This window comes from Arvicanthis niloticus, chromosome 4 (assembly GCF_011762505.2).
Source record: "Arvicanthis niloticus isolate mArvNil1 chromosome 4, mArvNil1.pat.X, whole genome shotgun sequence".
Classification (NCBI taxonomy): Eukaryota; Metazoa; Chordata; class Mammalia; order Rodentia; family Muridae; genus Arvicanthis; species Arvicanthis niloticus.
In genome coordinates, this window is record NC_047661.1 from 18,284,962 (window position 1) to 18,311,051 (window position 26,090).

Consider the following 26,090-nt stretch of genomic DNA (forward strand, 5'->3'; position numbering starts at 1 on the left):
TTAACATCAGTGTTACTAAATTTCCTTCCAGAATGCACAGGCCTGAAATCCTAGCAGTGGGGAACCAAATGGGAGTGATGGCTTGGACTGAGGCTGGGGGATCACCCGGAGTCAAGATCAGCTTCGGATACAAAGCTTCGGATACTCTGTTTTAAACAACAATGACAAAAATAAAAGTAAATACCCTCTCATAGATTTGCAGTTTTTGTTCCCACCAACAACGTGTATGAGAATGTCTCTCAAGCCTGGACCAATGTGATAAATCTTTTATCAGCTGCCAGATGAGAAGCAAATCTCACTGGTTTGATTTTCGTTTAAATTCAAGATTGGATATTAAGCTTTGAACATTTTAAATCAACTTTCTTTCTGTAAGCAGTTCGTGAACAGGCAGAACTCCTACTAGACAGGGAGGAAGCCAAGACATGTGTCTAATTCTTTGCTCTGAGCAATATGAGGCAGAGAAATGTAGTAACAGCAACAAGGATTTTAAGGATAGTGTTATCTGGAGAGTCTTACAGAACGCCTTGGATTTGCTGCCTCTGGGTAGCATGAAGAGCTATGCTCTGGTAGTGTGATGCTTATAGTTAGGAAACCTCAACGTAATACCTGTGCTTTAAAAAATAGAATTAAACCTCACTGTAGGATAGGTGGGTATTTTTTGTTTTTGAAGACAGCAGCTCCTGAACCTGTTTCTATCTCATTCCATGAGTTATTTATCTACTCTTTTTAAAGGAAATGATAGAAATGAGAGTGTGCACCACGTGACATGCTCTATTTGCACACTATTAACCCCCCCCTTATTATTTTATTTTGAAGAATCCATTATTCTATTTTGAAGAATCCACAAGCAAGGGCAGGACTTTGTAGGTCTGCGCATGGATCCTCAAATCAGGCCACCGAGTGTTCGACAGGAGACCTTGAGTCATACGAAGACATTGTAAAGCCAGAAAAAAAATCGACATCCTTTTCTTACGGGGTGTGTGTGGGGGCAGGGGGTAGAATTCCCACAACAGCCCCGACCCTTGCAATATATAAGGGAAACATACATCTTTCCTCTCCAGGCACGATGGATTCTAGTGTCTTGGAGAGTTTTCCATGTTTAAAAAAAGTGAGGAGCAAGAACCTGAGAGCTAGGCGACACCCGAGTCCCACCCACACGTTTCCGATCTATGGGGAGGTCGCGCTGCGCACAGCTTTTTTTTTTTTTTTTTTGTGCTGGCTTCCCAGGATCTGATCCTGGGCAGTTGGGGATTACATCCCCGAGGTGGGGTCCCACGGCGGGTCGGGAGGCGTGCTTGGGGACCTCCGGGCCTGCCCGGTTCCCACTCCTGCGTCCCCGCCCGCGCGGCATCCCCCTCCCCGGCGCTGCGGCTGGCGCTCGCCCCGCCTGACGCTGCAGCTGGGCCGGCGACTCGCCATTGGATTAAAAATAGCAGCTCCCGCCCGCCGGCCGGCCGGGGCAGGGGCCGAGCCTCCCCAGCTTGAGCCGATCCTCAGCCCGCGCGGCCGCCGGTACAGGTCCTGCTTTCCCGCTGCGCCGCGCTCCTCCCCAGGCCCGCTGCGCTCCGCGGCCATGCAGCGCCGGGGCGCCCTGTTCAGCGTGCCGGGCGGCGGCGGGAAGATGGCTGCAGAGGACCTGGGCGAGCTGCTGGTGCCTCACATGCCCACGATCCGCGTGCCCAGGTCTGGGGACCGAGTCTACAAGAACGAGTGCGCCTTCTCCTACGACTCCCCGGTAAGGAAGACCTACGGCGCAGTCGCGCAGCCGGCCTGGGAAACAGGGTGGCGCGCAGGGCAGGGGATCCGATGAGCTTTGGGCCCGGGACTTTTTCTCCTCCAGCTGCTTCTCCTCTTGCTTAGGCTCCCTGGCACCAAGTGAGAGTCCCCGGGCTGCGGCGGTCGAAGACTGGGTCCCCTGGGCCCTTCGCTCTGCTAGCGTGCGTCTGGGCTGCCAGGGCCCCGGTCGTCAGCATTCTGCCTACAGCCTCACCGTCTAGAAAAGCAAGCAAGAGTTAGATCAGGGTTCTGATCTGCTCTCGCGGGTGACAGAGGGTGGGGACGTGGTAGGAGAGTCCCCTAGTCCGCGGCACGCACAGTCTCTCTCTCTCTCTCTCTCTCTCTCTCTCTCTCTCTCTCTCTCTCTCTCTCTCTCTCTCTCTTAGAAGCCTTTTCTTGCCCTGGGTTTCCCACTGCGGGACAATGCTGATGGCCTCTGAGCTCGCCTCTCTCCATTTCCCATCCCATTTCTTTCTGGCCATTGTCAGGTCTGATGGTCCCAATAGGGCAGCATAAATAAGGGGTCTGCCGCTGGCATATGATGGCCCCCTAGAGCCTTACTCAAATCTTTCCCTTCTAAGTGAGTCACTGGGCTGACGTGCGCTATGTGAATTATTAAAAGTTCACTCCCGATTCGTGACCCCGCAGGAGGAGGGGAAGTTAAGAGGCACCCTGGCCTTCCAGCAGGGAGGCTGCAAGAGGTTTCCCACCTGGTGGGCTGTGAGGGTGTGAAAGCCTGTGAGGCAGAAGCAGGGTGAAATATGCCCCCTCCAGTAGTCAAAATGGGCTTCAAAGTGACTCAGCTGTCTGGCGGCTATCTGCCTTTTTGAGGACCGGGCTATTTTTATCCTTCCACTTTGTATCTCATATGTCACCCAGCAGATCTTGGGGCATCACGAAGTGCATGGGTTGGAGGGGGAGACGGGTTTCACAGAGGTTGTCCAACATATTTCGTTCTTAGAGTATAGAGAGTTATTGGGAAGATCGACCTTAAATGAGAGGCAAAATCTCAGAAGTTTCCATTTATTTATTTATTTATTTATTTATTTATTTATTTATTTATTTATTAGTTTGGGGGTTGGTTGACTTGGGATGGTTTGTGAGGCTTATTTTCTTTGACATACATTGTGGGTCTGGTGTTATCTTCTCTGGGACTGTTTAGTTTTTCTCTTATACTATTCCAGATGATGTGGGGATCACACCTAACTAATCTGTTAATTATTTACTTTTCATATCTTTAAAAAAGGCCCAGGTGGAGTGGGACGAATGATTACATCTAATAGCTGGCACATTTTGAACACATTACTCGCGGCGACCGTCAGCGCGGCTGTTGCATATCCCATTCCCTATACCATTCTTGGAAAGACTGTTTTCAGGTTGTGTGGACCCCGTGGGGTAGGTTACACACACACACACTCGCACACACACACACACACACACACACACACACACACACACACACATTACCCAAGAGTGGGACACGGCTAGCGTTTGCCTTAAGCTGTGGACAGACTACAGACACTGTAAGGTGGCTTAACATTATCAGGACACATAAAATGGCTTTCTCTATGGTGGACTACCAGCTTTGATGGTAGACTGGTACTGGAGAGCAGGTGTGAGGACAATTGGATTATTGAAACCGGTTTCCACAGATCAGAGCTGGTTTTCTGTGTGCCAGCCAGTGCTCTAGAAGCTTCTTGTCCGTGTAAGTGATGATTTCATGCATGCTGCCATGTTCCTTGTGTGTGTGTGTGTGGGGGGGGGGGAGACTGGTTCTGTTGACAGGCTATGAATCATCCTGTTTCATTATCTATATTTCAGGGAAGATGACGAGTGTTTATAACAGAGCATTTAAAGCACGGTGTCTGATAATGAGAAGTTTTTTTTCTTGGGGGACTTCAGCAGTTCAGTGCGGATCCAGTGTTTCTTGAGCACTTCACTTAGTGCCAACTCACACAAGTGAGAAACACAGTTGTATGGTGTCAAACATAGCAAAACCTTTCATTCATAAGAACTGTGGGGCTCTGAGGGTAAGGTAAGAAACAGTGACATTGGGGTGGGGGTGAGGGTAGACATCCTCCTTTCAGATTGTTTTGAAAAGGCTCATAGCTAAAGATGATAGAAGATAAAATAGGTGGATATTCTAAGCAAGGGGGGTTACGTGGTCCAATGCACAAAGCAAAAATATTTCCTTCTTGTTTGCTTATAATGTATTGAAAAACAAAAAGATTGATTTGGCAGGGGGTGGTAGTTTCCTAGCTGCTAAGATAAAATCCCCACAGGAGCAGCCATTGAGAGGCAAGATTTACGTTGGCTCACTGAGCAGTCCATGTGAGAGAGGAGGGAATGGTGGAGTTATGTGTGGCCGCTCAAGGAAGCAGAAGGCTCAGGTCAACATCAGAAGCAAACAGAACCCCCAGTGACCCATTTCTTCTGGGCAGACTACACCAAAGGTTCTACCACCCCATCTCTTTGGTGTTTTGTTTTGTTTTTCGAGACAGGGTTTCTCTGTGTAGCCCTGGCTGTCCTGGAACTCACTCTGTAGACCAGGCTGGCCTCAAACTCAGAAATTCACCTGCCTCTGCCTCCCAAGTGCTGCGATTAAAGGCGTGTGCCACCACCACCTGGCCACCCCATCTCTTAATAGTACTACCACCTGAGCACAGGGTGGGGCCGGGCAATGGGGATGGACTCAAATCATAGCAGCAAATAAGATGTAACTTCAGAACCAAGAAGGGAGTAGAAAGAGCCCTGAAAAGGTACTTAAAAATATAATGAATATGTATTCAGTATATATAAAATAAATTATACATATACATTTTTTTTTTGTTTTGCTTGTGGTCAGCAGAGACCCCGCAGTAGTGGGAGCTGGGGTTTAACTCATGGCTTTGTCCATGGTAACCTCATATCCTAACATTGAACCTGATCTTGGTGTAGGCCCTTACACATGTTAGACAAGTACTCTGCCAGTGAGCTATATCCCCATATATCTATCTTTTTATAATTTGAAGTACACACTCACTAAGTAAGTTGCTGAGACAACTTACTTGAAATTATTCTGACCCCTGGGGCTGACCTTTAACTTGGGCTTTTGTACCTCAGTCTCCTAAACAGCTGGGTCACAGGTCTACGCCACCAGCCCAGGCTTAGAAATCTATTGTGTTTTTAAATGAAGTGATTTGATTGATGAACATGTGTGTGTGTGTGTGTGTGTGTGTGTGTGTGTGTGTGAGAGAGAGAGAGAGAGAGAGAGAGAGAGAGAGAGCGCAAGCGAGAGAGCGCTGCACCCACATGAGCCATGGCTTCCTTGTTGAGCTAAGGGTACAACTTGCAAATAGAAAAGGAGTCTTAAATTTTAGGGTTTGAATTCAGGTCCTCCATTTAATTGGCTCTTGTAAAGCTACTTTTAGGTAACATGATTTCATATGTGTTATGGTTTGGCTATGAAATAGCCTTTCCAGGTTCCCATGCTATTATTCCCTAGCTTACGGTCTCGCTATTTTGAGAGATTCTGAAGACGTCAGGACATAGGTCTAAGAAAGGAAGTGAATTATTGGGGTGGGTCTTTGTTGGGTGTCTTGTTCTGGCTCCTTCCTAGTTCTTTCGTCTACTGTCTGCCATGAGGTAGGAAGCACCTTTACCACACACTCCCTCTACTGTGACGTCTCTGATCAAGTCCACGGGGCCACCTGACCACGGGTAAGAAATAATAATCCCTCTTGTCCAGTTGTCCCCTAGGCAGTTTGAATCTAATAATGAAAAGTTGGTGCTGCAAAGCAAGGATGGAGGATGACAGTCCAAGCCTTTGTATCATGGAGGCTCCAGGCCCTAGGCACAGTCGGAGCTTTGCAGGCTGCGGTGAGCGGGACAGGGTGAGACTCAGGACTTCCCAGTTCCTTCCCTCCCTCAAGCATCTAGTACAGAACCGATGATAAAGACAAGTTTGCTCCCCTACCTTTTTGGTTTTGCCCAGGTCTAGTCTCCAGCCTCAGTGTGTTCAACTCTCCTTATCTTGGTTCATCTCATGAAGCCTGTAATGTTCTTCCTAGTGGAGCCGGACGGCAGATACTGTGTTGCAAGTTTTGTGAGGTGAAGGGGTGGGGATTGTGTTGGGTCCCCCATCTATTCTGTGCCTTCACACACCCAACATGGCTCTCTCTGAGGTTGAGTTGTTTCTTCATGCTGTGTACTTTGTACTTTTCTGTTTGTAGTCTAGTGAGGCCAGTCTATGGCTTCTTGCTGTGCAGCAGGCGTTTCCTTGACTAATACCACTTTCCCATGGTGATTGTTTATCAGGGCTTTTTCTCATCTACTTCTGATTCCATGCTGTCCCCGAGGACCTACACTGCATAGCCTGTGGTGTATACAGGCACCTGCACTTACGTATCATCTCTTCCTCTTTATTTCCTTCCTTTAATTCTTGTTTTTGAAGCACTTACTTGGTGTGAAGTCTTGGATGAAGCAGGAGGTTCTGTTCAGGGCACACTACTCTCCTCTGATTGCAGGGTGAGCTGCTTGTCTATTCTTTGTTGTCTTAGCCATCTTTTGTTGTTGTTATGACTCCACAACAAAAGCCCATGTTGTGGTTTGCGGTTGAGGGCGCAGTCCTTTGAGGTGGCGGGACTAGTCATGGTCACAGAAATAAGAGGAAGCACATCACCTTGTACCCACAGGCAGCAAACAGGGAAGTGAATGCTGGTGTTTAGTTGCTTTTCTGTTTTTCAGCCTAGAACCCAGTGCCCAGGATAGTGTCTCCCCACTGACTTGAACCCAACCGAGAGCCACGGAGAGGTTTGTCTCCTAGGTGATTCTGGGTCCTGTCAAGTTGACAGTGAATGTTAAGGGTCACCCTGGCCTTATCTTGGGTCACTGCAAAGAGCAGGCTTCAGAACAGGCAGCTTGTGTTGGCAAGCTGTCTCAGAGAAGGGGAAGGGATAGCCACAAGAAGGGAGGAAAGCCCTGGCTTAAGCAGCCTGCAGCTGGTAACAAGTCTCAGGGAGGGGAAGCTGTGGAATGCACCTCCAGTCTTCCACATGAGGTGCAGAAGAGGGGGAGGCTATTTATCTTCTGGCTCCCCCCTCTCCCTGCTGCTCCCAGGACACACCCTCACTTACCAGCTCAGCATTTGCTCTGGAAGTCCTCCTCAGCCTCCCAGGCTTCCAGGAGCAACAGCGCTGGGAGGAGCCTTTCAGCAGCTCACATCTCCCTGCCAGTAGCAGGACCTTTGTGAAGAAGGAACTTCTCTTCCACTTCCCAAGGTTCTTAGATGGTGACATCATGGCTGATTCTCTGTACCCCCAGGAGTCTTTGTAAAATTCTAGTGGAGAAGGGCCTGGTATTTAGGACTGACTTAGCTAACCAGGGAAAGCTTCGGGTGTTAGGGGTTTGGTAAATCTTCCTGAACTTGTTCACCAAGTGTCACCAAACACCCACTACAGAGTCAGGTGTTGCCTGGAACTGTTAGAAATGGGAGTTTTGGCTTCCCAACCAGGATCTTCTGAAAAAGAAATGTCATGAGAGACTAGTTATTTTGTGTTTTAAAAGCAGTATCCCAGGGTCTGGGGAGATGGCACAGTCAGTGCAGTAATGCCATGCAAATGTGAGAACCTGAGTTTGGATCCCCAGACTTTATGTAGAAGGCTGGGTTTGGTGGCATGTGTCTGTCATTTCAGTGCTGGGGAGACAGGAAGATTCCTGGGACTTGCTGGTCAGCCAGTCTACTAAATTGTCCAGGTTCGGGTTCAGAGAGAGATCTTGTCTCAAAAGATAAGGAGAGGAATGATTATGGAAGACAACTAACCTTTGACCTCCCTGTGTGGATACAATACACACGTACTGCCCCCACCACATGAACCCCACACATGGGCACATGGATGCATACCCACACACATGAATACCACATACATGCATACATACTGACACATATAAACACAAACTCACATGCAAACACATACAGACACATACTTTTTAACAAATGTCTTTCATTGGCCCATATTAATTCTATATAATAATGGGTTTATTATGACATTTTCATGGCATATATAATGAATTTCAATCATATTCACCTCATTATTGCTTTCTTATCTCCCTCCAGCCTGCTGATCTCCTCCTTCTCCCAGTTAGTCCCCTTCATATTCTACCATGCTACTTCTGCCTCTACAATTTTGACTATTCTAGTTACCTCATATAACTCATGTAACAGCAGTGTATGTGTGTATATGTGTGTGTATGTGTGTATGTATGTGTATATGTATGTATATGTATGTGTGTGTATATGTGTATGTGTGTATATGTGTGAACAGATACTTCCTTGGTTTGTTCATCTGTTTATTTGTTTGTTGGATTGCTCCTCCCTTTGGCTTCTGTGAATTATGCCATGACAAACAGCCATCTGTCTTTTTTTTTTTTTTTTTTTTTTTAGAGACAGGGTTTCTCTGTGCAGCCCTGGCTGTTCTGGAACTCACTGTGTAGACCAGGCTGGCCTCGAACTCAGAAATCCGCCTGCCTCTGCCTCCCAAGTGCTGGGATTTAAGGTTTGCACCACCACTGCCCAGCCGCCATTTGCCTTTTCAAACACTCCATCCTGTCATCACCAGATCTGGAGATGCCTCCTCTCTTGCTCACAGGCCAAAGGTTAAGCCCTCATCAGCTTTTGGTGGGCTCTTCCAGAAGCTTCTTAACCAACCACCTTCTTCCTCCAGTCTTGCTCCCTGTCCTCTGTAACCTTTCTCCATGCCTGTTTGATACCTCTTTTTCTACCCAGATCTCTGCAGGGTTGCTGATCAGATGGCTTTGCCTCGTCTCCTCAGTTTACCTGGCTGACCTGTCTTGTGTTAGCTCCCAGGCACCTTCCAGGGTTAGGAGTTCCATACCTCACCCCTGCCTGTGGTTTGGCTCTTTCAGCCAGAATACTTTCTCTGTCACCTCTCCCCTGGGTGACCCAGCCATGCTTTGAGGCTGGCTTGGGTGTTGACTCTGAGGACCCCTCCCTCCAAGCTGGGCTAGGCCCTTCCTTTCTTTTTTTTTTCTCCCCTTTATTTATTTATTTATCTTTTTTGAGACAGGGTTTCTCTGTGTAGCCCTGGGCTGTCCTGGAACTCACTCTGTAGACCAGGCTGGCCTCGAACTCAGAAATCCGCCTGCCTCTGCCTCCCAAGTGCTAGGATTAAAGGCGTGCGCCACCACGCCCAGCTATTTTTAGTTTCTATGCCACTTTTTTTTTTTTTTCTTTTTTGGTTGCTGTTCTAGGTAGGATGCAGATTGTCCACACCATGGAATATGTAAGGCCAGAATAGATAATCAAAGGGAAAGAAACAGAAAACTAAAAGTTACATCATTTGGAAGTCTGTCTTACTAAGCCTGAATCTTTTCCTCTGCTTATTTTTAAGACCCTGAACATGCATCTTGGAATGAAAAACATTACTAAATTACCAACGTGGTACTTTAATTTTGCTATATTATTGTTCAAGTCCTAAGTTTGACCCTTAAGATGCCAGGGAATAGTGTCTTGGGTGTTTTGTGTACTGTGATTCTAGATGTCCCTGGGGCTTTGTAGAATTGACCCCATGGCGTTCCCTGAGGAGAGGACCAGAGGCCAGGCCTCTATGGATGCCACCAGGACTGTGCTGTGTTCAGTACTGTATGACTGGTCGCAGGCCCCCTTATCTGTAGGTCCAGTGACTGAATAAGAGCAGGAACAGTAATAATGAATGAATATGATGGATCTGCGCATGCTCACTACTGAGCCAATGCCTGGGACGCAGGATAGTGTGTGTTTCCAGTGATAGGAATCAAAATCTTTGGCTTCAGTGAGTAGAGTGCTTACCCAGCATGTACACAGCTTTGGTCTACTTCAAGAAATGCACAAAACCGGGTGCAAGTGCAAGCTTACAATTCTAGCACTAGAGAGATGTAGACAAGAGGATCGGGAGTCCAAAGTCGTCCTCTGATTCATAGCGAGCTCAAGGCCAGCCTGGACCATGTGATACCCTTATCCCACCCCCATTTTGTTTTGAGTCACTTCTCATTTAGACCCCACCGTTCAGCCTGCACTGGGGTAGATGACATAATGGTAGAGATGTGTCCATGGAGGAGACAGAGGTCCAAGAGCAGGAAGAAAGTGACAGATCTCTGCATGCTAATTTAATGTGTCCATGCGGACTCACCCAACATCAAGGACTTTAGGGAACTTCTTCAAGGCTCGTCTAGGATATAACAGAGATGCAATGTAAGCTCTGATATGTTATGCAATTAGGGCCCCCAAAGTACAGGGTATTTAATGTGGCACTTAAAAATGTATGCTGGAAGATTTCAGGCCTGAGGACAAGCAGTGCGTCTGGGCTTGGGCTCCTGGAGGATTCACATGTGTAGCTTGTTGGAGGAGGCCTTTCATGTATTTGAGACAGTAAATTCTCTTCTGGAAGAGCCAGTCAGTGGGGAGACTCGGTAGCAGTTGGATCCTTACTCTGTGGGCTCTAGAGGCTGACGATCTTGATGGGATTTGAACTGGTGGAGAGCTGGCAGTAGTGACAAGTGCCTGTGATCTTAGCACGAGGGAGGTGAAGCCAGGAGGTCAGCCTTGGCTAGGTAGGCAAGTTCAAGGATTGCCTGGGCTATACAAGACTCTGTCTTAAAACAAGACTAGGCTAGATGGGAATAGAGAGGCTGGAGATGAGGTGTCCATTTTAGAAGTGGAATGTAGACTAGGCCTGGAGTGGGGGTAGTTGGAGACCTGAAGCTAAAGGTCCAAATAGAAGGTTGCTTCTGTACTGGAGGACACCCCTTCATCAGGACAAAGGCCATGGAGGTGGAGCTTGAGGAAGCAGGTAAAGACCCAGTAGAGTCCCACAGAGCATGGATGGAGGAGGACCCCAGACCAGTGTCCTGGGAATAGAGTGTGTCAAGGGTGGCCATGAAGAAGATGAGATGGGACATACAAGTGGGCTGTTTGTACAGCCTGGGAAGTTAGGAATCAGGGACCTCAGAGGCCAGGGTTGGAGTCTGGGGATGCGATAGTGCCTAGTTTGAGTACTCTAGACTTGTGAGGGGGTGGGACCCACCTCTGTGCTCCTTGAATCTTGTCACCCATTTCTTGGAGGAAACAATGCCCATTGTGTCCTTATCTCCTTTTCTGTGACTGGCTCAAGCTCAGGGACCCTCAGGCAGAAGCCTGGGGTAGTATTTTCTCTAGAAGTTAGACATGTGAACAGGCTATCACCAGCTCTTCTGGGCAGAATATAGGTGACTTAAAACCACCGTGGAGTAGATCTACTGTGTATACGGTTAGCTAGGAAGCAGAAATGCCTTAAAAGACAGTTGCAATTGGCTGCAATTATGCAGACTCTCTCCTAGTAACACCAAATGTCCTCCCCTCACTGGCTAATTCTTTGGGTGTGACTGTGGAGGAGGCATGACCTGGCTGTAGATGTCAGTTCCCAGCAGTTCTTAGAAACAGGGTTGTTGGTCTGCTGAGGGGACCAGAACAAGATTAGGCAGGAGAAAAGAGAACAGAAGAGCAGGGATGTGGGAGGAAGGGGGACAAGAAGCTTATGTGCATGGCCTCTTGGGGTTCACTGTATTGGATAGCAGGTCTCCAGCCTGAGGCTTTATGATGAGCTTCAGAAATGTGAATTCTCTCTCCATCTGATTTCTGGACATAGCAGATGAGGGCACAGAGACCGAGGGGATTGCCAGACCTTCAGGTAGCTCAGTGGCATCTTCTGAGCAGCTTCCACTGGGTCTTGGAAACTGGCTAAATGGGGAGAGTTCATCCAGGAGTGGCCACTTTGCAGGGAATCAGTCACCCTTTGACATTTGCGAAGGGGACACCTTTCTTCTCTCTACAGGAGAGCCTGGCAAAGTGCCTGGCACAGGTCCCTCACTGGAGTCTGGTGGCTGTCCCTGTCCTGCCCCTCTGCCTTGAATGCAACAGCCGGAAGGGAAAGCTGCTCTTTTTTTGCTCTGGCGGAGACTGCTGTGCTTGCTGACAGCCGCCCACCCAGCTCCTGCCAGCAAAATGACGTCTGCTTCGTAGACACACTAGGGAGCCTTGGGGGCAGGCTAGCCCGGGTTCAATCTAGTCCCTTCTTTTAGCTACCATGTGACCTCAGGAGTGGTTTCATTTCTGTACATATATGGGAGGTTTGGGTCCCCAGCTTAGGACCTGTGTTATTCTGCTGCCTGTCATACATGGCTTCCTGATGTTCTTCATAAACCTGTCTTAGTCTGTGTTCTGTTGCTGTGAAGAGACACCACGGCCATGGCAATTCTTTTTTTTTTTTTTTTTTTTTGGTTTTTTTTTTAAGTTTATTTTATTTACATTTAAGATGCCATCCCCTTTCCCCATTTCCCCTTCCTAGAAAACCCCTGTCCCATGCCCCCCTTTCCTTTTTGCTTTTATACAATTTTTTTAAAATGTTAATCAAAGGATTTATAAGTTTGGTAATGCTCAATCAGAAGGGTAATCCAATACCCAACCTAGATATAAAGACTGTCTTTGACTGGTGGAGACCTGTGAACATCTGCCTCCATGCCCCCTCTCTCTTTCTCTCTCTCATCACCTAGCTTCTCCTCTCCTTCATCTTCTCTCCTTACTCCATCTCTTCCTCTCAGTACTCCTTCCCACTTAGCTCCTCCTACATATCACTCTTCCTGTTAAAGTAAAACTTTTCTCTCAAAATACAGTTAGAGCATACTTATTCCTAATTGTACCAGTGAGGTATAAGATAGTTCTAATACCCAGTCCATCATTTTGTTGACTAACCAGAACCTCTGTCATCTCTTCTAACTAAAACACTTACTTTTGATCCTGGCTTTTTTTTTTTTTTTTTTTTTTTTTTTTTTTTTTTTTTTTGGCTTTATAATGAATGTCAGCTGAAAACCATCTACTCAGATCTTTTCTCTCAAAGTAAATAGCCAGGATTGGCTATGAGACTATGGGTCTTCAACCCCGTCAGAAATCCAGAATGACTGAGTTAACTGAAGTTATAGGAAGCACTAAACATAGCTTCTAAAACTTAGCCAATTTATAGAGACCGCTAAACACCTGAAAAGCCCCTATACTACCGAATGTTCGAGCATCAAATCTTTAGCCTTCTGGCCCAGAGTCATCTGACAGACCTTAGTGATGCAGGATTATTAAGGGCTGATTACTCTGTCTGGGCAGATATAATCAGTCGACTATTCTGCATGTGTGTCCTCTTCAGGACAGTAGTTAGTCTGTAGATGGAAAGAGGCAATTCTTGCCTAGTGGCTGTCACCACACGGCAATTCTTTTAAAAGAAAACATTTAATTGGGGCTGGTTTACAGGTTCAGAGGGTTAGTTCATATTAGCATGGCGGGAAGCATGGTGGGATACAAGGCACATGGTGCTGGAGAAGTGGAGAGTTCTACATCTGGATCCACAGGCATCAGGAAGAGACACTTGGCCTGGCATGAGCTTTTGAAACCTCAAAGCCCAACTCTAGTGACACACCTATCCCAACAAGGCCACACCCACTCCAATAAGGCCACACCTCTTAATCCTTTCAAATCGTGCCACTCCCTAAGGATTCAAATATATGAGGTTATGGGGCCATTCTTATTCAAACCACCACAGTACCCATGATCTTTGGTCTGTGTTTTTCTTGTGTGTGTGTGTGTGTGTGTATCTGTGTTTGTGTCTGTGTGTATCTGTGTGTATGTGTGTGTATGTCTGTCCTCTCTGAGTAAAAGGTGACATAGCACTCATAGGATCTTGTCTTGGGCTTGGCAAGCACAGGCACGATATTCTTGGTGATCCTGTGAGAAGTTGGGCCCACTGTGAGGATCGTAGGTCTTAGCATTTGCTGGCTCTTTACGGGAACCCCATTCAGTACTGCTCACACTTGTATCAGCCTAGCAAGATGTGCTTTTATGGGCTTGCCTGGAAACCCACTCCTCACATTTAACAAAGTCTAATCAGGGTGGGCAGCTTCATCCTGAACCCATCTCTTTTAAAGAATAAAATGAGAGTCTCGAGAGATTGTTCAATTGGTAAGGAATAAGGCTTGCATCTTAGCCTCAGTATCCATGTTTTAAAATCACCTGGCATGGGCTGTGGAGGCAGCTCAGTGGGTAAGTGCCCGAGTTTGGATCCCAGGTTCACATCACAGTTGGGCGAGGCTATGTAGTGCAGGGAACACAGAAGACAGGTAGCTCCTGGGTGCTCACTGGCTAGCCAGCCTAGCCTACTTGACAAGTTCCAGGACAATAAGACTGCCTCAGAAGATAAAGAGGGAGGAGCCTGAAGACCAATACCCACAGTTGACGTAGCTGATGTTTGACTTCTACATGCGTGTACATTCAAGAGCATGCACACAAATATGAACACACACAAAGAACAATATAATTAAGCTAAGATGTTAAGAAAAAATGAAATTATGACATTTTCAGGTCAATGGATGGGGCCGGAGACAGTTATTCTGAGTGAGGTCATCCAGACTCAGAAAGGCAAATGTTACACATTTTCTCTCACTTCCGTATGTTAGCTTTGAACTTTCAGATATGTGCATTTGGAATACCTATAGATGTCAGGAATTTAGTAAGGGGCTTTTGGATGATGTCGAGGGAGAGGAGATAGAACAGAGCAGTACAAAGAGTTAAAGGTGAGTAATGGAACAGGAAAGATTAAAGTGGGGTGGGGCTGGCAGGGCAGGGTGGAGGAAGGATACGAACATGGATCGCTAACACTAAATCCATTCTGAAAAAGCCACATGGAAATCCACTAACAGACTGTGTGTGTGTGTGTCTGTGTGTGTGTCTGTCTGTGTGTTTTATTGGAGTTACCCTATAATGGATCCAGGGGGTGGAGGAGAGACTATACCTCAAGTAAATCTCCTTTTGAATTTTTGACCCATGATGTCCCATAAACACCAAACCTTACAGGCTGTTGCCAGTGCTCTTGGCTACACGCCTGAACTGGTAGGACCCTGTTGTTTAAGACGCTACATACTTGAGTGATAGGAAATGGAGCAATTAAGATGGTACTGACCTAGAAGCTTCATACGCAATGGGTAGATTTTATTGTACTAAAAGGTCCGCTGCACACAACCAGAAGAGAAAAGTCCTCATCACTTTTATCCAGTTTTGAACCCTGCAAGTTAGAGTAGTGAGTGGCCTGACAAGATACAGCCGCTAGTGCAATAGTGGGACACACGTTTTGGGAGTCACCAGCCACTTTCCAGTTGTTTCTAAGTCCTGCTCCATGAGATAAAATCTGTAGATGACAGTATAAGCATGGCCAAGAACTGTGGTGAGATAGGCTAGGCCCAAGGGAGACCCTAATACTATTATTATTGAATGGACATAGTATGAACTATAACATGAGTTCTGATGACTTACTGCCATAAAACCAGTGCATTTCTCAGCCCTCATCAGAGAACCTTCTTGCAGCAGATGGCACAGAGACCGTCAGCCAGTCACCATGCAGAGCGTAAGAGACAGTGGAGCGCTCAGCTCTAAATGAGACACACAGCTCACAACTCTTCCTTCAAGCCTCCCGGATTTTCATGGTGATGGAGAAAGAGTGTGGATAACTTCAATGAAATGGTGTTTTCTGGACACAACAGGGCAGTTGCACATATGACCTCACAGAATGCTTGAAACCTGTGAAAGCTGAAGGCAGACAAATCCCAAGGTGGAGGGGAGGAGGTGGGCAGAATCTCATCACCGGCTGAGGAGCCTTTGATGTTTGATAGCTGCCAGGAGAGGAGGAGTTATCTTTCTTTAATAACATCATCCCTGGTAGGGTGATCACACTCTAGGGCATGCTGCCTCCCAAGACTGGGCAACCCTAACTTGACTGGATGGGGTGGAGAATGAAGAAGAAAATTTTGTATTTGGTGGCTAGGGAGGTGAGGACAGGGATGAATATGGTCAATATACATTGTATGAAAGTCTTAAAGAATTAATAAAATATTATTAAAATATAATAAATAAAGTTGAGCTAAGAGATAACCAGAAAAGGTTTATTATTAATAAGGTGGTTTCCCCATTTCCCTTTTTAAACCTGCGAGTTACATATTTGGGTTTTAGATTTACTTTATAGCACTGGTGGCTGGGTCCTCAGTCAGCCGTGGCTGTCATCACCCATGGCCCTGTGAGCATCCTGGTAGCTCTCCTTTGTGCCCTGTGCCATCACGCTTCCCAGCTGCTGCTGGTGACAGCATCCTTGTTGCTCAGAACATCTAGAGTGGGTACTCAGTTTTATAGGTGAGGAAAAAAGTATCTGACTCCTCAGTGGCCTGGTAAACAGGTGGCTCCCAAGTCTAGTCCTTGTGCTGGGGAGATGGCAGAGTGACCTTGTGAATGTGATGGGATGGTGGCACTTTCCATTTTAAATACTTCCAGTGGCTTTTAATCCTAACAAAGGAGCTTTTCTATTGTTAGTGGGGTCTCCAGAGCTGGAGCCTCTCCTCCTCTTCTACCCTGCCCTCCTGTCTCGTGTTCCTTTAGCACCCTGGCTTTTTCCCACTCCGTTTTCTTTTTATTTGTCTGTTTTTTGAGACAGGCTCTTGAACTCCTCATGTGGCTGATGATTTTGAACTGCTGATCTTCTTGCCTCTACCTCCCAAGTGCTGGGATTATAGGCAGTGCTAGGCTGATTGAGCTACATCCCTGTTGTCTCTTTTGTTCTTTAAAGAGCTTTGAAGATCAGTTTGGCATCTAGTTAGGCTGCTTATCTTTCTTTACTTGCCTGGCCTCTTATCATTGTGTGTGTGTGTGTGTGTGTGTGTGTGTGTGTGTGTGTGTGTGAGAGAGAGAGAGAGAGAGAGAGAGACAGAGAGAGAGAGAGAGAGACAGAGAGAATATGCAGGTGCCTATAGACATCAGAAAAGGGCATTTGGTCCCCTGAAGTTGGAGTTATATGAAGTTGTAGGCCACCCAGTGTGGGTTCTGGGAACCAAATCCAGGTCCTCTGAAAGAACAGTAAGTGCTCTTAATTGCTGAACCATTGTCCAATCCCAATTTATATTCGTCTTAAATTAAGGAACAAATCTATGTTCCTGAATAACAAGTAGAAAATGCCATATGGGCTGAGAAGATATCCCAACCAAAGACCTGAGTTTGAACCCCAGAACTCATGTTATATAAAAAAAGCCAAGTGTGTTGGTATGCACTTATAACCCCAGCCATGGGTAAGCAAAGACAGGTAGCTTCCTGGAGCTTGATAGCCAGCCAGCCTAGCTTAGCTGGTGAGTTCAGGCTCACAGGAGACCCTTCATCTATCAAAGAAGACTGTGCCTAAAGAACTGTATCCAAAGTTGATCTCTGGCCTTCACATGCACATGTGCACACATGCACAGGCACCTGTCCATGTACTTGGACATGTGTGCTCACATGTATTTGAGTCCTCTCACAGATAAAAGAATGTGAAGAAAACAAGTCCACATTATCTTCCTCTCACATGAAGAAAATGTCTCATGCCAGAGGTTATATGTTGTGTCTGTTATAATGCACACATATAGTTTGGTTATTTACTTTTTTTTTTGGTGGGAGGGTCTTCCTATGTATCCCAGGCTAGCCTTGAACTCTCAAACATCAGGTCTTAGCCCCCTGAGGGCTGGAATTACAGCTGGGTACAACCACATTTGCTGATTACCTTTCCTTTTCGGGAAAAATCACTACACATGTGTTCCCTCAGTATGTGTTCTCAAGTCTGTTTTTATGGCTGACATGTCAAGGATGGGTCATGAATCAATGTTACTTCATCTCATGATTCCAAGCAACTGATTTAGTGAGTTTTTCCTTTACTTTTATTTTTGAAGTCAGTGTTCTAGAAGATACTGTGCCCTTGTCCATTTTGTCTTCCTAGTGTAAAAGTGTGTGGGTCAGTCTCCATCCTGGCTGTGGCCCCGAGCTGCCTCTGGCTCCCTGTGTCATGCTTATTATGGTAGTGACCACTTGTTTTCCAGGAGATGCTGGAAGTGTCCCCAGCTTCCTGAGTTGTCATCCACACAGGCACATTCTACGTTTCTGCCTGCCAGTGAGGCTCCTCTCCAAGAAAACGCCCTCGTGAACAGAATTCTCTGAACACCTGTTGATTGACAATGTGGAGTGTTTTTATTTGAAATGGCTGCTCACTTGTGCCTTTGAGACTTGTGACCTTGACCTATGTGTGGGAATCTTCTGTCATTGTTTTAAATGGCAGACAAAGGAAAAGAAGTCTCCTCACCTCCAATGGTACTCGTGAACAGCATGTGGGTTGTAATACAGAGTTAGTACTGGCTGTGTACACACCATACACATGTTGAAATGCATTCAGCACGTGGGGTAATACAGAGTTAGTACTGGTTGTGTACACGCCATACACATGTTGAAATGCATTGCACGGGCTTTGACACTGCCTGTTTAGTATTTGATCCTGTGTGGGAGAACTTGTCAGGTAAATTCATCATAGAGCTCTGGGAAGTTTGTCTGTCTTTTGTGTGTGACTGTATGTGTATGTAAGGTCAGCTGGAAGGTAAATTATTTCCATCCAGTTCCTATTGTTTGTCCCATAATATGGGTAAGCTTTCTGTTGCTGTGTGCCTTGAACTGCAGAACTCTTGACAAGTCCCTATGAATACCTTCACGAGGACACCACAGCCACTCCTTATTTCAGAGGCCAGTCTTGTGTGTCAGATGACAGACTTCTGTGGGTGTTTATAACAGGCTTTCTTGCTGGTTCTTTCTCTCTGAGTTCAGAGTTGCTTTGTTTGATTATGGACTTGGTTCAATGCCACACAGCCCTAGAGATGCACCCAGAGCTTGGTGCATTAAATTTCTAATGCAGCAAATGCCCTAGAAAATAAAACAAACAATAACAACAAAACAAAACCCGTTAGATGGCTTTGGTAGATTATCCAAGGATTAGCCTATTACTTTGGAATCTACACTGTAGAACAGTTGTATATTTTTCTTTAGGAAAATGTTATTGTATAGCAGTTTCCTTCTTCCATTTCCTAATTTCTCTGTTCTTTCACTACTTGCCTACATTTTCTTTTCTGACTGCTGAATATTTCTTGGCCCTGGTCTGCATGGCTGTTAGAACTGCTTGACTTCCCTTCTGCTGATTTTCCCCAATTATAAAGTGGCTACACCAGTAGGATAATTACCTTATAACAGCAGATAACCAACATTTATGTAATGTTTTGTAGCACAAGAAGCTTTTTGGTGTGTTTTTTTCCTCCTTTCTAGTTAGGCAGTCTCATGAGATGGGAGTTACCAAAGGCATGTATATTAGTCAGGGCTGTCTAGAGTTACAGAACTCATGGAATAAACCTCTGTCTGTCTGTCTGTCTGTCTGTCTGTCTGTCTGCTATCCATCCATCCATCCATCCATCCATCTTCCACTTGTCTGTCTGTCTGTCCATTCAACTATCTATGGGATTTATTTGAATTACTTTGACTTACAGGCTACAGTCCAGCTAATCCAACAGTGACTAGCTGTGAATGGAAACTCCAAGGCTCTAGCAGCTGCTCAGTCCCACAAGGCTGGGTGTCTCAGCTGGTCTTCTGTACCTGTTGGAATCCTGAAGAAGTAGGTTCCAATGCCAGTGAAGGGATAGATGTGGTAGCAAGTCAAGGGCAAGCAGGAAGAGGTCAAAACTTCCTTCTGTGTCCTTATATAGGCTTGTAGCAGAAGGTATGGCCCAGATTAAAGGTGTGTCGTTCGGCCTTAAGATCTGGATCAAAGGTGTGCATCTTCCTACCTCAAAGGTCTGGACTACAAGTGGATTTACCCACTTCAGACCAAGTAGAAAATCTCTTACAGGTGAGCCCTCCATTTCTGGATTGTAGTTAATTCCAGATTCAGCCAAGCGGACAACCAAGAATAGCAATCACACTTTGTTTCCAGAAAATGTGGAACCTAAGATGTCTTGGGTGCCCATCAAGGTGCAGAGCTGGCTGCTTCACGACCTCTATTACAAGTTCCATGCATCCCTCACCTCCACTACATACTTAAGGTTCAGGTTCCTTAGCTGAGGTCACATTTTATTGAGACCAATTGGAACTGCTTTTTTTTTTTTTTTTTTTTTTTTTTTCTGGTCACAATATATGGTGCTTGATTTAATAAGTCAAATACCATTATAGATGTTTATGCATATATGCTACCCATATATCTATATGTGTATCTACTACTGAGTGTAACTATGCTAGAGAACATGTTTACCTGAAAGAAAATCATTTGAAGACACCTCTAATGTATTGATCAAGAGAATGCTTTCTTTAGCTAAAGGGTTGTTCTCTTTTCCTTCCTTCCCTTATTCCCTCCTTTCCTCCCTTCCTCCTTCTCTCCCTCCCTCCCCTCTGTTGTTCTCACTCTGTAGCCCGCACTGGCTTCAAACTACAGTCTTTCTGCCCCACCCTCATTAGACCTGAAGTTAGTTTAAGGACTCTGGATAGGTGTTGGCTTAAGTTTGTTTTTCTTTTATTTTGTTCTATTATTATTTTACATGTATGGGTGTTTTACTGCATGCATGTCTATGTACCTGCTGCAATCTTCCCTCCCTCCTTCCTTCCCTCTTTCCCTCCCTTCTTCCCTCCCTCCTTCCTTCCCTCTCTCCCTCCCTCTTTCCCATCTTTCCTCCCTCCCTTCTTTCCTTCCTTTCTTCTTCCTTTCTTTTGTTTTCTTTTGGAGGGGTGAGACTAGCAGGGTTTTTAATAGGATCCACTTCCTTTGAAGAAAGTCTGGGTAATTTTATAGATTGAGTATTATTCAGAGAGTCTCATTAGGCAAAGCGAGAGAAAGAGATATGAAATTGAGACAGAAAACCAAGCACCTGGAGTGTGAGCATCAATCTTGATTTCATTTTAATGAAATAACTTCATGTGTTTTGAAATATAGCAGGAGAGATAAAAGGAGAAACAGATTGAAATCTAACTCTGAAAATTCCAGGCTGTATATACTTGGGAAAATGACTCGTGATTAGTTTTTTAAAAGATGAAATGGAAATACTAATAAATAACTTGAAGTAGCTGATATTATTACCTATGCTCATGGGCTATATGCCAGGCATGTCTGTTAGTCTTTCTGTCTCTGTGACAAACACATGAGAAAGGTTTAATGGAGGAAGGAAGTGTTAAAGAAAATTTAAAAGTAGTTGTTTCTTGTTTATCTTGGCTAGCTTCCAAATAAGTGAGACAGAGACTGTTAGATTTATCCAATCAACCTTTATGGCACAACAACTGACTAGTTATTAATCTATTCTAATCCTCTCAGCTCATCTGGCTATCTTCCAGCCAAAATCCCTGAGATACTTGCATTTTAGAATTGATACGGCTCTCTCTGCTCCAGATGTTTTCCCGTGGTGTCTCTTGGATCTCTTTTTTTTTTTTTTGTGGTAAATCCTCCTCCTCCTCTTCCTCTTTCTCTCCCCCTCCCCTGGCTGGGGTTGGAAGTCCAGTCCTATTGTCTCTTCTGTTCAGCTTTTGGGTGATCAGCCTTTATTGACAAGTCGGAAATCAATGGGGAACAATGTTTACACAATATTGAGGCAGGAGATACATAGAATAATCATTACAGTGCCATGTCTGGATTGCAGCCAGATAGGAGGGCAGAGAAATCAGCATTTGAATAATACAAGGGCAATCTTTACACAGTGCACAATAACATTATGCCTACAAGGAAGGATTTTTGTCTGGCTCATGATTTCAGAGGTCTTAGGACATAATTGGCCAGCTCCATTGTTGTGGTTTCTGGTGAGGCTGAATGTTGTGGTAGGCTGTGTGTGGCAGAACAAAGTTGCTCACCTCACTGTGTTCAGGAAACAGAGAGAGAATGACAGTGTTACAGGTTGACTCTTCCTCCTCCTCTTCTTCCTTCTCCTCCTTTTCTTCCTCCTCCTCCTCTTCCTCCTTTTATTCTACCTAGTCCATAGCCTATAGTCTGCTGTAGCTCATGGTCAGGGAAGGTCTATCTCCTTAGCAAATTCTCCTGGAAACTCACATGAACCCAGAAGTTCCGCTCAAACTGAAAACTGAGATGTGCTTCATGACATGCAACGATCGTAATTCCTGACACACATCTTTCTAGAGCCTGTGGTATCTCACGTGGGGTGAAAGTAGCCTGCACTCAATAAGCTTGGAGCTCTACTAGGGAGAGTAAAGCCGTCTGTGGTTCCAGCAGATACCTATGAGAGTCACTGTAACCTTTGCTGAGGCTGACCTTATCATCGACTTTCTCTTCCAGTTGTCTGTATCTTGATGACTTGGCCAGGTGTCCTTGGTGACGTTGTCCCCTGTCTCTTTCTTCTAGAACTCTGAAGGTGGACTCTATGTATGCATGAACACATTTTTGGCCTTTGGAAGGGAACACGTTGAAAGACATTTTCGAAAAACTGGACAGAGCGTGTACATGCACCTGAAGAGGCACATGCGAGAGGTGAGCTGGATGTTTGGAGAAGGTTCCTGCATGTTCGCTACGGGGATTTCCCTTCACGCTCAGAACTCCATATTCTCCATGACAGGAAACGGCAGCAGCGTGTAGACACTCCGAGGTTCCTTCCCACCCCTGTCCTTTACCTTAGCTAGTTTCATTTTTCTTCTTCTAGGCCACCAGTTGGAATTAAGAGGCCATGTTGTTGATTGATTGGAAAAATTAATTTTAAGTTTAAAAATATAAAAATGTACAAAACTACGGTATCCCAGTGTTTTCCTTAAGCAGGAGAAGCGACTGTCTTGAAAGTTCATATCTCTTTGTTTCTTTAAAAAAATTTTAATTTTTAAAAAAGAGAACTTGGACTCTGTAAAAGTTAATTAATTTATTTATTCACTTTAAAACCTCCCTTCTCCTTCCAGTCCCACCCTCAAAAATCCCTCTTTCATTACCCCTTGGGGAAGTCCCGCCTTGGGTACCACCCTGCCCTGGGATATCAAGTCCCAGCAGGATTCAGTGACTCCTCTCCCACTCAGGCTTCACCAGGCAATTCAGCTAGGGGAAAGGGATCCAATGGTAGCAACAGAGTCAGAGACAGTCCCCACTCCAATTGTTAGGGAACCCATATGAAGACCAAGCTGCACATCTGCTACAAATGTGTAGGGGGACTAGGTCAAGACACTGCATGTTCTTTGGTTGGTGGTTCAGTCTCTGTGAGTCCCCATGGGCCCAGGTTAGTTGACTCTGTAGGTCTTCTTCTGATGTCCTTGACCCCTCCAGCTCATTCAATCCTATCTCCCACTCTCCCACAAGACTTCCCAAGCTTTTCCTGATGTTTGGCTGTGGGTCTCTGTATCTGTTTCCATCTGCTTCTGGATGAAGCCTCTCAGATGACAGTTATGTTAGGTTTCTGTCTGCAAGCATAGCAGAGTATCATTAATAGTGTCAGGGGTTGGCTCTCTCCCATGGGATGGGTCTCAAGTTGGGTCAGTCATTGGTTGTCTGTTCCCTCAGTCTCTGCTCCATCTTTATCCCTATGCATCCTGTAGGCAGGACAAATTTTGAATAGAAGTTTTTGTGGGTATGTTGATGTCCCCTTCTCTCCACTAAAAGTCCTGCCTGGTTACTGGAGGTGACCACTTCAGTCTCCTTATCCCCAACTGCTAGGAGTCTCAGCTAGGGTCACCCCCATAGACTCCTGGGAGCCTTCTCCATCCCACATCTCCAGCTAGTCCCAGAGATGCCCCTCCCCCATTGATTTCCACTCTTTCCCAGCCCTCTCTCTCCACACCTGATAATATTTTTTATTCTTGAGACTTTATACATTTATTCAATAAAACATAATCACAGCCACCCACGTTCTTCCTCCAACTTATAGTCCTGAGTTACCCCCAATATGTCTCTTTCAATGATCTATGTTCTATCTCTTGATAACCCACTGAGTCTGTTTAGAGATACCCATATGTGCATAGGTGTGTGACCATCCTCTGGAGCATGGGAGGTCTACCAGTAGCCACCCATTTAAAAGAAGATCAGCTCTTCCTCTCCAGCAGCTGTCAGCTGCTGGTAGCTCCTCAGTAAGTGGTGGGGCCTGGAGAGCACATGCTTCACATGTGCTGGGACTGTGGCTGGCTTGATCTTGTGGAAGTCTGTGCTAAGAACCACTGCTTCTGTGAGTCGATGAGGGTCAGAACCACGTCAAGTCAGAGGGCTGCTTCCTATTCTCCAGCTCCTACGTTATTTCTCTTCTTCCATGATGTCCCCTCAGCCTTGGTGGTGATGGGTTGATAAAGATGCCCCACTTGGGATCGAACATTCAGTGTCTTATTCTGAGCACTTTGACTGGTCGGTCACAGATCTCAGAGTTGATTGACTGCCCACTCAGAGAGAAGTGTCTTTGACCAATATTGAAAGAAATCTAGGGCTATAAATAAACACAAATGTTTAGAAAGCAATGACAATGTGACCATGTAGCAAAATTATAATAGCAGACTCTATCTACCTATGGTAGATAGCAAAATTATAATAGCAGATTCTACCTGAGTAGACTGTACCTACATAGATAGGCCTATGACCAACCCTGCCATGGTCTTTTGACGAGGCTTACGGTATCAAGCATGAATCTCTCTCTTGTGGAGTAGGGCTCAAATCCAACCAGAAAGCAGTTAGTTACCCTGTAATGATCAGGCCAGTAGGAATATCTTTCATGTCAGGCTGATGTTCCCTCATGTGGGGTCTAGCACTTAATAAGACCAATGAATTTCCTTTTCTCTCAGAAGCTTACCTAGAAACTGTGAAATCTAGCCAGTGGAAAGGATGGTTCTTGGTTTGTTTGGGATTGATTTCTCTATGTCCTGCAGCCAGATGAGTGGCATATTCAGCAGTAGGGTCTTACCATGGAGTTATGGTGAGTGACCAAGGGTAACCGAAATATCCTGTGCTGTTTGAAGACCTTCAGGGGCCTTGGACCCTGCATTTAATAACCCATGTTTTCTAGGAGTGGCATTGTCCTTCCATGTACAGTAATTCTGGTTGAACTCTTTCAAAGTTATATTTTGAAGTTGGCTTACTAACAAGTGGGTGTCTATGTAAGGTTTTTCATATATCCTTAGTTTTGGTTAGCTCACCCTAAGTTCTGGGATTTACCGGTGTGTGTTGGGGATTGACCTCAGGGCCTAGTGCATGCCAGGCAAGCACTCTGTCAATGAGGGTATAGCCCCAGATTGCTTTGAAGCCCTTCATAACCCCCAGAGGCAGCACCACTCATCCTCATTGCTATTCTCACGCACATCATTATATCTGTATTTATGTATGGATAGTATGTAGTATGTCGTGTGACCATGCATTTTAAAGATGAAGATGCACACCCCTGCTCTTTCTCACCTGTGATTCCGCAGAGTGCCTCACCACCACACTCAGTGTTGTTCTGGACTCTAGTCACACTGAGATGCATGTGGATGTATTCACTTCATATTCATTCAGAGATGTTTAGTATTCTCTCCCAGGCTTATCTCTAAGTTCCTTCCTTCTCCTATTGCCGAACGTTTAGATTTCTTCTGTTCATTGCCACGCCAAAAAGTGCAACCTTGAACATTGTAATGCATTTTCTACAGACACCCTTGTGCAAAGATTTTTGTAAGAAACTTACCCTAGAGATCCCACTGGCTTGTGGGTGCCAACCTTCAGCTTGTCAGGAGAAGGGTAATTCTACCCAGTGTATTAGTGCCAGGGTGTCTCCCTGTCTAAGTGGTGAGGAATGTCTGTTTGTCCACACCCTCATTGTTCTTTGGCCAGACTTTCAGTCTTTGCTAGTCTAATAATTGAGAAGGGACATAAAAATATTTGGCATTTCATTCTGTGGTGATTGACTATTTTCTTATGTATTCATAGTCATTTAGAAAGTTATGATTATCATTCAGTGTCACCTTAGTTACTTCTCTGTAGTTACTGTTCTATTGCTGTGAAGAGAGCTTAACTCTGATCCCCGAGCATAAGGTGGGGGGAGGGTAAGAAGAGGGAGAGGAGAGGGGGAGGGGAGGACAGAGAGGGAGGGGAACAGAGGGAGGGAGAGTTAGAAGAGAAAAGAGAGGGAGGGAAGTGGAAGGGGAGGGAGAGGGACAAGTGAAGGTAGAGGGAAAGAGACAGACTGAGGAAACCTGAGAGGGAGACTAAGAGAGATTGAGAGATTGAGAGAGAGAGAGAGAGAGAGAGAGAGAGAGAGAGAGAGAGAGAAGGCCTGAGAGAGACTGAGACTGGGCAGCCCATTCCCAGTGACACATCTCCTCTAACAAGGTCACACGTCCCAATCCTTCCAAAAGCAGTTCCACAGGACCAGACTTTTAAATATATGAGCCTATGGTGACAATTCTCAATCAAACCACCCAAGGTGTGTGTGTGTGTGTATGTGTGTGTGTGTGTCATGTAGGTCAGAGGACA

General features: G+C 45.7%; 1 protein-coding gene across 1 annotated transcript in view; it reads left to right on the forward strand.

Annotated features, from left to right (window-relative positions):
* The first annotated feature begins 1,456 nt into the window (after positions 1-1,456).
* Usp13 (ubiquitin specific peptidase 13) overlaps positions 1,457-26,090 on the forward strand; it is a 107,827-nt gene continuing 83,193 nt past the window's right edge. Inside the window, exons 1-2 of the mRNA XM_034500171.2 lie at positions 1,457-1,735; positions 22,035-22,160. Of these exons, the coding sequence (XP_034356062.1) occupies positions 1,574-1,735; positions 22,035-22,160 (288 nt within the window). The 5' untranslated portion in view covers positions 1,457-1,573. The remainder of the gene's footprint in view (positions 1,736-22,034; positions 22,161-26,090) is intronic.